Source organism: Eutrigla gurnardus (genome assembly GCF_963514095.1).
Source record: "Eutrigla gurnardus genome assembly, chromosome: 24".
NCBI classification, from domain to species: domain Eukaryota; kingdom Metazoa; phylum Chordata; class Actinopteri; order Perciformes; family Triglidae; genus Eutrigla; species Eutrigla gurnardus.
In genome coordinates, this window is record NC_139935.1 from 5,163,519 (window position 1) to 5,178,741 (window position 15,223).

Genomic DNA, 15,223 nt, shown 5'->3' on the forward strand with positions numbered 1-15,223 from the left:
GGATATTTATTTATTTCTAAAAAAAAATCAGAATTTATTCAAAACAATACATACAACACAAACAATACAAATTGCTTGATAGTACATACATTTCTGAAGTGATAGTAAAATAATCATGACAAAAAATATTTATAAATGATACAGCAAGAACTAAACTTGGTGTGAGGCCAGAGCTCCCGCATTCCTGTCGGATCATTCATCCTGCAACTCCTCCAGGTTTTGTTGGGTCAGAGGCTCCAGCTGCAGCCACAAACCTCCCTCCGCACGCAGGACGAGTTGGGGGAGACGGCGAACTCCCCCAGAGCTGGTCCCAAGGTCAGGGTTCACTCCCGGGGTCAAGCGAAACCTGAGCAGGGTCAACGCCACGACGACTCGAAGCTCCGCCAGGGCGAATTTCTGACCGATGCAGTTCCTGTGAACACATCCGAGTTCTCGTCTGTACCATTTCTAACTGCGTCACATGTTCTCTACCTTGCAGTACCTGGGGCCCGAGGAGAAGGGGATGTAGGCGTGAGAAGGCCGTCCCTCCGTGAACGTGGGGTCGAAACGCAGCGGGTGAAACTCCTGAATGAGAGAGAATGACGCAGGTCAAACGGGAGTCCGGCCACAGTGAAATTATATATTTTTTTGCAGTTCTTACATGTGGGTTTGTCCACACAGCCGGGTTGTGGTGTGTCCCGTAAAGACTGACCAGACAGATGGCACCTTGGGAGGAGATTGTTTTGAGAACACACCGTCTAAATCGCCATATTTTTAACCTTTTTGTGGAAACTCACCCTTCGGTACCGTCCGATGCCCGGGCAGCTGCATGTCCTGGGTGTACTTCCTCGTCACGGCCTGCACAGGAGAGTGCAGCCGGAGAGACTCTCTGATGCACATGGTGGTGAAGGGAAGGCTGGACAGATCCTCCCTTCAGATGAGCACATCCTCATGTAACTATGGCCCAGTTTGCCCTTCTTCCAACACTGCAGGGTTAAGCCTGAGACTTACCACTCTATCACATGTCTGTCTCGCCCAACCATCAGATCCATCACTTCCTGCCTGCATTTCTCTTGATGGCGCTCGTGTCGTGCTAAATTATACAGCGTCCAGCAAATCGCACTGGCGGTCGTGTCGTGACCTGTAGGATGTCAAATAGTGATTTTGGGACTTATATTAAAGGAACAAACTGTAAAAAGCCAAATATAAAGATTTTTTGAACCTGCAAACATGAAGGTGTTGGCCTCCGCCTGTATCTCCTCGTCTGTTAGGCCTCGTCCGTCCTCATCCTGCAATCGTACACTCCTTTAAAGCAAACTGTCCATCTCTATCTCTCATCTACCCCATTTCTTCTTCTCTCCTACCTTTGACAGCAGGATGATGTCCACAAAGTCTTTCTTCCTCCGTGGCGCTGTGAGGAAACCCGCTTCCGGCTTCTCCTCTTGGCAAATCCGGGCTCGGCGCTTCTGAACCACCTCCCTGGTAAAGCTGCGCACACAGAATATAGAAGAGAAAATATTATATTTTGGAGTGAAAATGTATCATCAGACTTAAAGGTTCCCATAATATTATTGAGGTCAGAAGGCGACGGGTACCCGTGCACGATGTTTAAGGCCTCCCTGAAGCGTTTGCCCTGCTGCGTTTTCCAGTAATACCAGTCCCAGTGGTGCAAAACATTCTGCCGGCGTTCTATTAACAGGTCACTCAGCTCCACGATGGCTGACACGTACTCGCTGCTCGAGCTGCGGAGAAAGAGAGAACGCAGGGATGCAACGGAGGAAAAGTTTGTGTGAAACGCTGGCGTGGTCGTCCTCACCTCTGACAGTTGCTGCTGTAGCTGAAGGCACACTTCAGCAAACTGTCCAGGGTCATCAGAGTGACGTGGTCGAACATCTCCACGGTCGTTGTGCCTTCTGCCACCAGGCGGAGCCACTTTTCCTGAAGGGACACAAGAAAGAAAAAAAAAAAAAGATGCAGCAGAGACGCTCTTTGACCTTTGACCTCTTGAACAAACAGCAGTTCATCTCACATGCATGGTGTTAGTCGAGGTGTTGAACTTGGCCACGTAGTTCTTCAAGATGTCAAAATGAAAAGCCGGAGTCAGAAGCCGTCTCCTGCGGGACCAGGCCTCCCCGTTGCTTAGCAACAGGCTCTGACCTGGGACATAAGAGAACAATGGGATATAATGAACATCTGTAAATAAAGGCTGTCTTTTCTTGATTAACGTGGACTTTGAAGTGACTCAGCTGCCCTGTGGCCCTCCTAAGTGATCGCAGCCGATGCATGAAACGCGACTTAACTCACCGAGCCATGGGCGCAGGTGGGCATAAACAAGCTCATCTTTCACTGTAATACTGGCTGGAGGGAGGGGAGGAGCGAGGATGCAATGGAAAGAGAGAAGACAAAGCATCAGATGAAGTTGAGGAAATGGTTTTTTAAAGAGGTTCAATCATCCGAAAATGTTAGTTTTTTGGGGTAAGCTATCCTACCGGGGGCCATGAGCAGAGGTTTGACGTAGTCAGGGTGGAAGAGTCTGACCAGGTGATAGAAAGGGCCGATGAACCAGCTGCAAGAGTGCGTGTACTTCTGCACCAAGTCATCCACCTGATGGAGGCCTTCCTCGGTGCACTGCATCTGAGCCACGAACGCAGATGGAACAAAACAATATTCATGCAAAAGGAAATTCATCACAAAGAGGAAATGTTTTGCAACCTGATGTCTTGCACAGCATTTAAATGTACAGCTGAGGTTGGAGGCAGGATGTATCTCTACAATTATAACTGCATGTGTGTGTGTGTGTGTGTGTGTGTGAGAGTCCTACCTGGCCCAGGTGGCCTATAAGCCAGGAGTTTGCATGTGGCTTGCTGAAGCAGGACAGCCTGTATGTGAACCAGGCGTGTCGCACCAGCAGCCTCACCGTCCAAGCTACAATCACAGCTCCCAGACCTGCGCCGACCAGAACCGGGACCTGACGGAGGACCCCCCAGAGGACCCCCCAGAGGAGAGACATCCTGAGACAGTAATAGAGAGTATCCAGCTGCTGCTCCAGCAAGCGACTGCTGTTAATAAGAAGTTACCAGTGTCGAAATATGCAGAAACCAAACTGTTCTACCCAGTTATTTCAAAAGGAAGAGGTGCGGTTGCCATTACGAGACACGCAACTTCCTTTTGTCTGTTAAAACCATCACTTTCCACATCTTCAGCAGACATCTTTATCTTCTATCTGGAGATTCAATCAGAAGCATCACCCATGAACTTGGTTTAGAAATTATTAGGTTTTTAATTAGAAGTTATTTTACTTTGCTGAAGTGTTATTGTTTAAACAAATAATATCCAGTTTTAAAGAGATTCTTGCCAAACATTATTATTTTATTCGAACTATTAAACAAACTCTATATTTAAATCATTTTATTAATAACACATTTTTTCTTATTCAGCTTCTTTAAAAACAAAAAAAGGAACACAAACCTAATATAATGAAACGGAAGTATAATAAAACGTTTCTGTATATTCGTAGAAAACATTGTTTACGTTGTGCGCGCTCCCGCTAGGCGCATGCGCACCACTCAGCCCTGAAGGTTGCGCCTGAGCGGACAAATGGTCGCAGGCGACGAGCGAAGGGAGTTTAGCCGTTTGTAAATACGTTTTTTGAAATTGTTTGACGCCTGCCGAAATGAAACGCAGGCGGCACTGAGCCTGTTTCCGCTTGTAAATGTTGTAGCTGTTCAGTTTCCGGTGAGTTTTGAAGTAAACAAGTTTGTTCTAATGGTTTTATTTTGGAAGCTAACGCGACCGAGCGACCGTGCTAGCTAGCTAGCTATGACGAAGCTAGCTAGGTCGCGTGTTAGCTTCCTGTTTACCCTTCATTGACTTAATTGTATTGCTAAAAATTACTTTAATTTTCTTGATTATAGATTGACGCATTGGTTAGTATGATTATGATTTATTTCAAATGCCTGAAAATTATGTAAAAATGCAATAATACCCATTACATTTTATTTATAACATTATTGCTGTAAAATAGAAAAAAACCTTTATAAATAAAAATATATACATAATCTATTTTATCTTTGGACTGTTCATGTACCAAATCAGATATAAGACACTATGCTCATAAATATGTGAAATGTAATGTTTGACAGCAGAAAATTGATTATTTAAATTTGTACTAGGTCACATTTATATCCATTTTTTTGTTGTTGTTTAAATATCTTTGTAATGTTACCTCTCATGTGCCTTATATGATAAATTGGAGAGATTACTAAAATATTAGTAGGGTTCATTTTAACTAGTTTTGGTTGAGGTCAAGGAGAGATCGCTCAAAAGCAGTTATTAAAGCTGAATTGAACTTGAATATTATTGTTTTCCTACTGTCGAGAACACAAGCCTGTAATTTAAAACCATAGTAATATAACCAGTTTAGCGATGAAGCCAACAAACAGGAAGTTTTTTTATTTTATCCAGGTTGGCATTTGTTTTTCTGTGTGTGTGTGTGTGTGTGTGTGTGTGTGTGTGTGTGTGTGTGTGTTGCATGTTTCAGGTTTTCAGCTTGAGATGAATGAAGCTGCCAACCTAGAGAGACCTGGAAGTGCTGAATCCCCTCTGAGGTCTCCCTGGTTGACTGACCCTCAAACGGAGCTGGACCAGGATCGCCAGTCAAGCCCCTCTCGTTACTATGAGGAGCTCTTCTGCACCAGCCAGACCACCAACGCTCTGGTCCCTCTGGCCGACGCCCTCAGGACCTCCACGGGGCCGCAGAGCGACGTGGTGAAACAAAGCTACCTGGGGAAGCTGGAGCGAAACCACAGGAGATACTTCGTCCTGAGGGCAGGAAGTCACACCGGTCCGAGCCGGCTCGAGTGGTACAAGAACCAGGAGAAGTTCAGAGCGATGGAGAAGTCTGCTGGTAAAGCTGTGCTGTTTGGCCCAAGCAAACAAGGGTTGGTGAAAGTAACTTCAGACAATTAACGATTAGAACGAGGCTTGAAATTAACACGTTGTCCTCTTGTTTGAGATCCTGAATACATCCACTGCTTTTCCTAATTCATTGGAATACACTATGTCCATGCTTATAGTCAAATATTCTGTTTTGAACTGAGTAAGGATGAATTGAATAGTATTTACACTTAACCCCGACCTACATGGTAGTTTTTAAATGTGTAAATAAAACTTAAACCTGGGACAGCTGCAGCCTATTGTTAAGCAGAGGTCTTTGGATTCGCTGTGGTGGAAAATGTCAATGTTTAAAGTAACTGAAGAAACATTACAATTTAAAATGAATGCCTACTCCCCAGAGTGATTTACTTGAGGTGCTGTCTTGGTGTGAGCCGGAGTGGCAGTTCCAAGAAAGGCCATGCGGTGGCGCTGTACGCCAAGGATCAAACCATGGTGCTCGTGGTGGACGACCAGAGGGAACAAGAAGAGTGGTATCTGGCCGTTAAGAAACTGATGGAGGAGGAGCGGAGGGACGAAGAGCACGGTGAAGGGTTTGATGAAGACGATGATGGATATTGTACTCTGCCCCCTGCTGCTTTCTTCAAAGAGGTCAGACCACGTTTTAATTTCTCAAGGTAGATCTGAAGGGTCATGGTAGCATCAGGTGGTATTTAGCGGTAGATTGCATATGAAGGGCTCATTCTAAACTCACAAGAACACAAAACAACTACTAAAACACTCAAAAGGGAATCCAAGCAGTTTAAATATGACTAAAATCACTGAAAAGGCAGGGACTACTGCGTAATAATAAATACTATATTGATTAGTTAATACATTTTCAATTGTAAGGGATCCCAGCTCTTCATTAGATATAAATATCCCTGCCCGGTCTGTGCCTCTGCTCCCTTCACCTCCGTCTAAGGTGTGGCCCGTCAGGGTGAAGCCCAGAGGTCTGGGCTGTTCCAGGTCCCTGGCGGGGGAGAGCCGGCTCTGCCTCACGGCTACGTCTCTCATCTTGGTCAGAGTGGCTGCATGTAGTGATTTGCCGTCCGTTACGATGCCTTTGCTGAGCGTTCGGCGTTTCGGCCACTTGGACGGTTCGTTCTTTTTGGAGCTTGGCAGGTCTGCACCGAACGGTCCCGGAGAGATCTGGATGGAAGCGAGAGAGCCAGGTAACTAAGAATTAAAGCTCTGCTCATGTCTGCCTCACCGTAGGATTGGAACCCGTCTTCTTTTGTCTGTGCAGGAAACCCAGCAGTAGCCCAGCACATCCACGAGGTGGTTCGGGATACAATCAGGGCGCTACGAGCTCTTCCTGACTTCAGCCGGTCACCGACCTCCAATCCCAACCAGCTTCAAAGCCTCGTGGCTTTAAAGCGCTGCAGACCCAAATACAGAGACAAACCGTTGAATGTGAGAGCGCCTGGTTCTCGTCTGGTCTTCCCCCCGAGAACCCCTGAGGTCGAGACAAGTCCAACAACAAAATGTTCCCCCGAGCCCCACAAGCCGCACACAACGCAGGCTGAATCCACTCCGTGCTCCGACTCGGCTCTCGGCCCGTTCGGATCCCATCTGAGCTCCGGGACCGAGATGGGCAGCTACATGGAAATGAAGATGGACCTTCATCGCACGGTGAACGGAGAGGAGGAAGACGCCTTTGGAAGAGTTGCCACGGAGACGGGTGATGGATGTGGCGTTGCGGCCTGCGGGGCGGAGAGCTGGGAGCCCGGCAAGCAGCAGGGTTACATGATGATGTCGCCACAGGGAAGCCATAGTTCATCGGTGCTGGACGAATATGTCACCATGGCGAGCCCACCTAAAAACAACTGGCCAACTTACTCTTCATCGCCCTCCTCCCTTCAGACGCCATTCAACAGGTCAGTTTACCTGCGTGGGGCACGGAGAGAACCTTTATTCAAGACTTTTATTCCTAATTTTGTCTGTTATTTAAATACCTGAATATGAAAATGTAATGATGGTGTCTCCTTTCTGTAGCTCCACCTCGGACAGCGACTCTCCTCTGCACCCGTCGCATCATCAGACCAATGAGCTCACTCCGCCACGCTGGCTGGAAACCTCAGTCCAGCAGTCGGAGACAGAAGCCGGCCAATCACACGGAAGCATCCGTTGCTCCACCGGACCTCAAGATGATGCGAGGCGACCCCCAGCAGAGCCCAGGGCCACTTCGTCTCCCGTGAGGAGTGTCGATTGGTTGGGCGTGATGGCTCCATTTGTCTCATTTGGACCAGTTTCTACCAGGCCGGTCCAGGCTAGTCCAACCTCCGCTACAGGCCGGTCTAGACGATCCGCATCAGACCAGTCCAGAAGATGCAGACTGTCGTCATGCCTGCTCTCTTGTTTGCAAGCTGGGTCTTCGTAATAAGTATTTTTTTTGTTTGTTTTGGACCTTGTGGCCACCAAAAGAAAAACCTGTAAAGGGATTTATATGTACATTGAACACAGTATTAAAAAAAATAAAGTTGTCTATAAATGTATTTGGTGTTTGGTTTCAGTTTGCCCTTTTTTTTGTTGTCTTTTTTTTTCTTTTTTTTTTTTTGGTGTGGATTAAATCGCCTTGGTTTTTGGTCGAAACCACACAGCACTTGAAGGAATTAAAATAATAAAGTCACATGAATGCACAGTTTCTTTCTTTAGTCCTTTTATTGTTCTGTAACCAAGGTGACGGATTTCAAAGAAGTCGCTTGACTGCAGTCAGGTGGGCTTCATCGGATGATCAACACAGTTTAAGAAACTTAGTGTGTAGGATTTTGGGGTAACTATCATCAGAATGAGCCCTTCATATCTATATCGGGACAGTGACACACCATGTTTCTACAGGACTAATAAAGTGTTATTATTTGAAGCTCAAATCTCTGAAGTTCGAGTGACTTAAAACATGTATTTTTTCAAAATGAAAGTTATGTTGTAATGTGGCTTATTTTCTTAATGTTTTCATTATCTTGAGTTTAAAATAATCCACAAAATTCCCTTTCGTCCCTTCAATAACGTCGCATTCGCTTTTATGTGAAATTAAATAAATCAGCAACTGCCTCCCCTTATTTTTCTTCACCGGCGACCGGAGACGCACAGTGATGACGTGTACAACGTGGCCAAACAACACCAACAACGTCCTCGTCGCAACGTCCACTAGATGGCGGTGTTGTCCAAAGTGATGCTCGGAAAATACTGCACAGCCAGTCTGCAGGATGTTTTAATGGGTGGAGCTGCTTTATAAAGATGCTTGGACCCCTAATTGCGTTATTTCTCCTCATAAACATTTTCATTTACGCTGAGCTAATCTGTTTTTGCGTTTTGTATGAGACTTTAGCCACATAACATATTACCAAATTGCTACTTGGCCTACTGCACAACAGTTTTTTTAACGCTTATTTTATTAGCGTCAGCTTTAATTTAATATTGACCTCACTATGTTTGACAAGAGAAGAGGTAGAGATAGAAACAGATTTGTTCAATGATACTATTCTTCAAAGTACTAAAAAATATTAAAGTTTGCTTCAATAAAATATATTTTTTTTAATTTGATCTTTTAGGGTTTTTTCATCGTTTTAACGATCTACTATAACAAAACGTCAAAAAGCATGTTACAAAACCTTACATAACTGTATTCAAATTAGTGCTAGTGTTGTTAATTAGGGGGAACGAAGTCCAGTCCAGAGGGGACCGCCGAGTCCAAGACTGGTTGCCATATTTTAATAAATAAAGCTCTCCACAGGGAATAATCTCTCTCTATATACATATACTAGTATTTAACCTGCCTACTACTACTACTACTACTAAGAATATGGTTTATTCATTTTTTTTTTACATAGTTCCTATTTTTTGCTGAGTATTTTCTCCAGAAGGGGCCCAGGAAGTAAAAGTCCTTGCATGTGCAAATCTTGGCCACTTATTCACCCTTAAAACCTCCCTATGAAATGTTCCCTGGTTGTGTAATTTTCATAATATGTCCCTTTCAGTCTGTCCGGGAAGCGTTCCCTCCTCTTACAATGCCATTATGCATGCGTTGCGTCTCGCCAAGACAGAAATGATTCTCTCTCGTTCCCTCCACGATTAACACTCAGTGGCCTTCAAGTGAACTGGGACTTCAGTGAATCATCGTTCTTTATCCTGAACTGTAATTTAAATGTTGCATTGTGGGATTTTTTAAATCAAATATGATGAAATTGGCTATAAGACAATAGAAAGTATATGTAAGTTGTGTATTATTGATGCATTTGTTTGTAGTTGTCTGTTGGGACTTTGAAAAGTGCAATCAAACCAAGCCAGTTTCAAATTTTCCAGTTTCCACCAGCTTGACTCCTGACCTCTGACCTCCCCTTGCCGGGGGAATGACGAGACAAACTTCTCTTTCTGAGCTGACATTTAGAGAAATTTGCGAGACTGCAGGAATAACATTGGAGGCAGAGCGGCACTCCATTTTTTAAAAGGGGCTCTTCTCTTCCTTAATCTCCCCGTCAAAAGCAGCCCGGAGTGTTTTATGAACACTTAACACAGTTTGTCTACTTCGGGTTTTTGGGGTTTTATGTCTCTTGCTATATGCTTGCTGGCAGGGCTCATGTGCCGCGTGCCCAAATAAGTTTTACTGGCGGCCCGGGCCGTCCATCTCAAGCCGTCCCTGGAAAAATACAACCGTCTCATGATGTGGTGAGATGTGGAAACATCAGGGTGTACATTATTTATTAAATCTACAGCGAGTGAGAGATTTATGAAGTCTCCGTTGGGTTATGAGAAACGCTTGGAAGAGGCCGTTGAGCTTTCATGCTGGAAAGTTAGATGACATTAGTTACGATTCTGGTTACAGCCGCTTTATTTCCTCCATCTATTTCAGCAGTTCATCGTTTTTTTTCTCTTCTTTTTTTCAGGCCTTCGAGCCAGCAAAAGGACTTCATTCAGCTCCCGTTCACATAATTTAAAAGCTCCTAACATTGTTGGGATTAATCAGGTTTTCTTTGGACGTTTTAACCACGGCGGGTAGCGGCTCATTCTGAAGGATGATAAATACAAGAAATCCAAGAGCTGATATTTTAACTCATTTTCATAGCAAAACATGGCACGTTTTTTTCCATAAGCCTTTGAAGCGGCAGTTAGACCATCATGAGACACTCAAAAGTCTCCATTTAAAAACCCAGATTTAGGAAATTCTTCTCAGCTTAGCGGCTCCTTAAGGCACCGAGGTTCATGAATAAAATTCAGAAAATGTCTGCGACGGCAGAACCTCGACGGGTCACACAAGATAGATTACATGACTGGATGCAGTACGGTTGAAGGTGGATGTTCAGCTTTAATCCTATTCAGCAGCCTTGACTGTGGTGGACAGGAAACGCCGTGTATGCAGCGGCGGCGGAGATCATGAGCTGGTTCCACCTCGGGAATCATGTGATTCAGTCCCCTGAGGAACCAGGACCTCTTCCAGCTCCAGTTCGTCTTCTCCTCTGTGATCATGTGTTAGTCTGTTTGCTGATCCGTAGGTTAAATCACTTCAACCCAAAGTCAGAGGTGATAGAAATGAAGCCTGCGGGCGTAACTGCAGACTTGGGAGGAATTGTTTTATTTTCCTGCTCTTGGAGTGTTTTCCACTTCTTCACACAGATGGTGTGGAGCAGCACATTGGGTGGGCTTCCCTCCGCCGTCATCAGGACAGCAGCGTTTCTGGGTTTATCACTCCCGCAAGCTGCTTTACGTCTGAAAAACAGGACACTCTGGGGTTTGCTTTATAGGCACACACATGGAAACACACACTGACCAGGACATGGAGGCATATTCATCTATTTTCTGTGTGTGTGTGTGTGCACCTTTACACACAAACTGTATCAGTAATAAGGCCTGGGAGCTGTTGCTGTGTGAGAGGTAATTACTCCATGCAGCTCAGCGAGGCTTTGATGGAAAGTTTTAGACTAACTGGCTCGACTGTAAGAAGCCTTGACTCTGCTTTTTTTTTTCTTTTTTTTTTTAACAAGAACTCTTTATGGTTCCTTTTGCTCTCTTTTTCTCTCTTAAACGGCATCCCGGAAAGATTTTTAAATGCAACACAGGAGAAAAAGAGGGCTTAACTCCCCATACCGCCGGCTGCACGTTCCGTCTAAAAGCACTTGCGAGATGTTCAGAAGTGTTTTTTTTTTTTTTTCCCTCTTCTTTATGACGCTGAGGTCTAGCCCGCTTTGTCTGACTCATGTGGGAGCGTGCTGGGCGAGCTGACGGCTTCCCTTCTCAAACCACTAACAGCCGGCGGTGTGTGCAAGTGGTCCAGTCCACAGCCCCTGTGTGATGTGTCCGCTGTGGTAGCAGAGCGGTAGTCTGCGCGGGCCGCGCACGCTCGCCTGTTGACTTTCCAGCCTTGTTGCTGCTCCTTTTTCCAGCCGCCGGCCAAAAACATGAAGTATTTTTGGAAATGTCGTCACTCAGGACGCCGTTTCTTTTTTTTTTTAGCCAGTACGGATTCCTTTAAGGCGCTGTGCTTCGAGTGAGACGACTCATCTCGGCTGCCGAGAACAACATCTCAACCTGAAAATGGAAGATAGTTAAACTCACATAATCAGCGATTTGGCAACTTGAGTGTGATGTTCACTGAATTGCAAAATTGCTCCGGGGCAACGTAAGCCAATCTAATCCCCCGCTTTGACATCACTGCTCTGGACACACACACACACAAATATACACACATTTGTGTGTTTTATGCATGTGTGTGACAGCGAAAGACAAATAATCAAACTAGACAAAAAGGATTCACGTTAATTCATATTTTATTTTAAAAACTTGCACCACAAGCAGCTTGTGTTTCCTGCTCATTTGACCAATGTCAGCATGCAAACCTGCTATTACAGCTGCTTAGCACATTTCGCTAAGCTGAGCCTCGCAAAGCTGCGACTGTAAACACTGATAGAACCATATTTAACACTGGAAATAAATCATATATTCGTGAGTTCTTTCTCTAATTGGTTGAAAGTGAATCTGATGCTAAACAGAAGGGGGTCCAGATGTGAGATCTGGACCTGGTGTTTGTTTTCATACAGCAGCATGAAAACAGGGTTACACAGGGTTTAGGCCCTAAAGAGCTTACTCAAGCACGACAGCATCAGAGATGCCTCCAAGACGTTGCGATGCAAGGCCTTACGTAACCGAGAGTCGCTGTCTCATCCACGGGAATTATAATCCTCTGTTGCCATGGATACGGCTGTCCCAACGGGCCTCCCCTGTGCCACAAACAAGGAGCGACCTTGATTTATAAAAGCGAGCACAAAAGCCGGGACTGAGCTAAAAATAACACAGCACCTTTTTAAACAACAGGCTTTTACACGGCTGAAATATTACCAGTGTCACAATATCTGTTTTTATTAATAGAAGGAAGGTGGAAGCACTGACGTAATGTAAACCAACATAGTTACAATGCCACTCTGGCACCTGACCTTTGACCTCCTGATAGACGGGGGATTGAAGGGTCGTCGCGGTGCGTTCATGCCCAGAATCTAAATCCAAAAAAACTGATCTGTGAACGTAAACAGAGCCAAAGGAGCCCGGAGCTCTAAGAGGGAACCTGTACCTCCACTCCAATTACACCTTCCCTGCCTGCAGGTGTAAACTATATAAAAGCTGGTTAGCATATTACAGTAATCAAGTCGGCTAATACAGGCAGCGGCGTTGCAGAATTGCCTGTGGGGTGGCTGCTGAGATGCAAAAATCAAATAAAAAGTAATGGAAAATAAAAGCATATTGGATTTAGAGACGGCAGCAGGGAGGGGGGGTGTTTTATGTTGCAATGAGCAAAGAAATGGCTGCAAAAAATGTCTTTCAGGTTTGCATTACTGGTTGTGGAACATGTTGGATTGAAGGTGGGAACATTCTTCCCCTGTCATGGATACGACAGACAAATCACAGCAGAACTACAACGCTCAAACACACAACAAGCTCATGGTCGGAGCGTTAGTGATAGAGATACAGATACATTCATGATGAAATTGCTACAAAGATAATTCCCCTCAAATGTATTAAAACGAAAATAAAAAGTACATTTATTTGTTTTCAAATTAAGGGAGTAAAAGTGAAAAGTTGTCAGCAAAATAAAAAAGTACAGATACCTGAAAATGTCAGTACAGTAACAAAGTATTAGTTACTTCCCACTTCTGCAGCCTATTATGATTATAATGTAAAGCTATGTTATTAGGTGTTTTTTAATAATAGCTAATAGAAAAAACTAGTATATCCTTTGTGTGAGAGATTAAAATACAACATATTAAAACCACCAGAAAGAGAATAAAACACTATTCTGAAATGCAATAATGATGGTCAATAAAAAAGCCACAGAGCTGTTGTTCATTGTGTTACCACAGAGACGGAGCACGCTCCTTTACAGGGGGGCTGTAAACGCGTCATGACGTTATTAAAAACACACATTGGGAATATCACAGTGATGCATTTGTTAAAACGTAGGGCCACGCTCCCTTATTATAAAGACCATAACACCGCATCATATCCCCGCTGCATGCTGGTAGATGACCCCGCCCCTCGTGGATGCAGGGGCGCTCCATGTGACGCTGCTGGGGCTGGGACAAAAAAAAATCCAGTATGGCGGAATCTGTCAGGAGATGAATTTTCTTGTCACCCCCCCTCCTCCCTCCTCTCCTCTCTCTCCACCGCCGCCTCCTCTGAAGAAGAAGAACATGGGAGAGACATAAGAAAGCCGCACGCGGGACGCACGTTGGCACGACTGGCTTCCTCCCGGCGCGTGTAGGTGAGCCCGCCGCGGTGCGTTCGCGGTCCGTCCGTTCGCGGTGGATGCGCGGCGCAGCCCCTCGAGCCTGCGCCGCTTTTTTTTGTTTGTTTTTTTGTTGTTGATATTTTCGGGCAGGGATGCGATGCACACACACACACACAGGACGGGGATTCATCAAAACAATGTCCGGCTGAAGTTTCCCCCCCCTCCCCTACTCCGCTCCGCCTCCGCTCCCCTGCTTGTTGTCGTTTTCTTTTCTGTCTGAATCGTATCTACTTCTGGTAGGAGTGATTTCACATCTTTTTTTTAAGAAAAAACAACCGTTTGGCTGAATATTTCTGTACGCGTTTGCACTGTGGCGGGCGGGAAGTGTGGAAGCAGGGAGGAGGAGGAGGAGGAGGAGGAGGAGGGGGGATGGATGTTTATTATGCCGAGCTATTTTTAGTCGAGCTTTAGGCTTTAATGCAGAATAGCATACAGGTAGCGATAACGTGCGTGTTATTGGCGTAAAAACGAAGGCCTGTAAAGTGAATGGTTGGGGATGGGCGGTGGTAATTCTCTGTATGCGTCAAGCTTTTTTTTTTTTTTTCTTTTTTTTTTTGTGAATGGGGGCGTGCGGGTCGTTGGAGCTGTTAAAGCAACATCAAAGTAGCATATTCCTGCTGGTTTTAAAGGGTCCTGAAGTGGACTGGACGGCTGGATTAGTCAGAGATGGTGCTTTTATTTTGTCGTTAAGGTTTGTGAGGGAGTTTGGACCAGACTGGTGGAGGGGAGGGGGGTCAGGCAAACTGAGTGAACCCACCTTTTTTTAAAAAATTTTTTTTTTTTAATGTGATATCAATGTGTAATTTCCCACCATAGCTGTGTGTTTTTTTTCTTCCAGATCAGTGTTTTTGATTATTTCTTCACTTTGGGCTGCAGGGCTTGTCTACCCAGATCTGTCACCCTGCATCAAGCAAGCTCTTTTAGGGACAATGGCCTCGGACACACACACACACATTAATCCCCCCCCTCCGAGACAGACGAGATGCCCCGGGAGAATGGTGTTGCATGAAGCCCCCCCGGAGTGTCAGCTACTCCCCCTGTGACACCCCCCCCCCTCCTCCTCCTTGCATTGCTTTTTCTACCACAAAGCGTAAGAGTGCGTGCGTTGTGCAGTGACCGACTTTTTTTGGGGGGCAATTTGTCCTGCGGCTGCACTGTCTGGCCGTCTTGTCTTGAGACACCCCCACCCTCCTCCCCTCCAAATGCCCCCCCCCCCAACCACCACCTTGCCCTCGGGCAGTTTTACCCCTTCTCGTCGACTTGATGCTCCTCTCTGGAGCCGTGATTGCATCTGACACTCCCGCTCCAGGCCCGAGGAATTCAGGCGACTCTCCGACAAAAGAGAAAGAAAAGAACAATATCAATAATAGAGCTTCTGCGCTGTAAAATATTCACATGTTCATGACACTTTTCCCATAGTTTTTTTTATTTTTTATCTTGGAGCGCCCCAGTCAAAATAAATCCATATCTGGGACGGACTATTTATTGGCCCTATTTATTGGTTTCTTGCAGTGCGAGTGTGAGGTGGAACTTGGT

At 45.3% G+C, this 15,223-nt stretch overlaps 3 protein-coding genes across 3 annotated transcripts in view; 2 read left to right on the forward strand and 1 right to left on the reverse strand.

Moving 5' to 3' along the window:
* Positions 1-58: 58 nt before the first annotated feature.
* Positions 59-3,044, reverse strand: cyp4f3 (cytochrome P450, family 4, subfamily F, polypeptide 3). The gene is made up of 13 exons (XM_084004355.1): positions 2,801-3,044; positions 2,469-2,613; positions 2,284-2,337; positions 2,009-2,136; positions 1,796-1,917; positions 1,575-1,721; positions 1,344-1,467; positions 1,202-1,268; positions 991-1,120; positions 777-910; positions 641-705; positions 482-564; positions 59-412 (listed from the first exon to the last, which is right to left on the reverse strand). The coding sequence occupies exons 1-13, from the start codon at positions 2,987-2,989 to the stop codon at positions 193-195; spliced, it is 1,608 nt and encodes a 535-aa protein (XP_083860481.1). The 5' UTR covers positions 2,990-3,044; the 3' UTR covers positions 59-192.
* Positions 3,045-3,502: 458 nt separating this feature from the next.
* Positions 3,503-7,436, forward strand: LOC311009739 (uncharacterized protein). The gene is made up of 6 exons (XM_084004086.1): positions 3,503-3,714; positions 4,520-4,919; positions 5,274-5,523; positions 5,837-6,086; positions 6,161-6,791; positions 6,910-7,436. The coding sequence occupies exons 2-6, from the start codon at positions 4,534-4,536 to the stop codon at positions 7,292-7,294; spliced, it is 1,902 nt and encodes a 633-aa protein (XP_083860212.1). The 5' UTR covers positions 3,503-3,714; positions 4,520-4,533; the 3' UTR covers positions 7,295-7,436.
* A 6,067-nt stretch (positions 7,437-13,503) lies between these two features.
* LOC311009626 (histone deacetylase 4-like) overlaps positions 13,504-15,223 on the forward strand; it is a 35,189-nt gene continuing 33,469 nt past the window's right edge. Inside the window, exon 1 of the mRNA XM_084003925.1 lies at positions 13,504-13,660. The gene's annotated coding sequence lies outside the window, so the exon portion shown is untranslated. The remainder of the gene's footprint in view (positions 13,661-15,223) is intronic.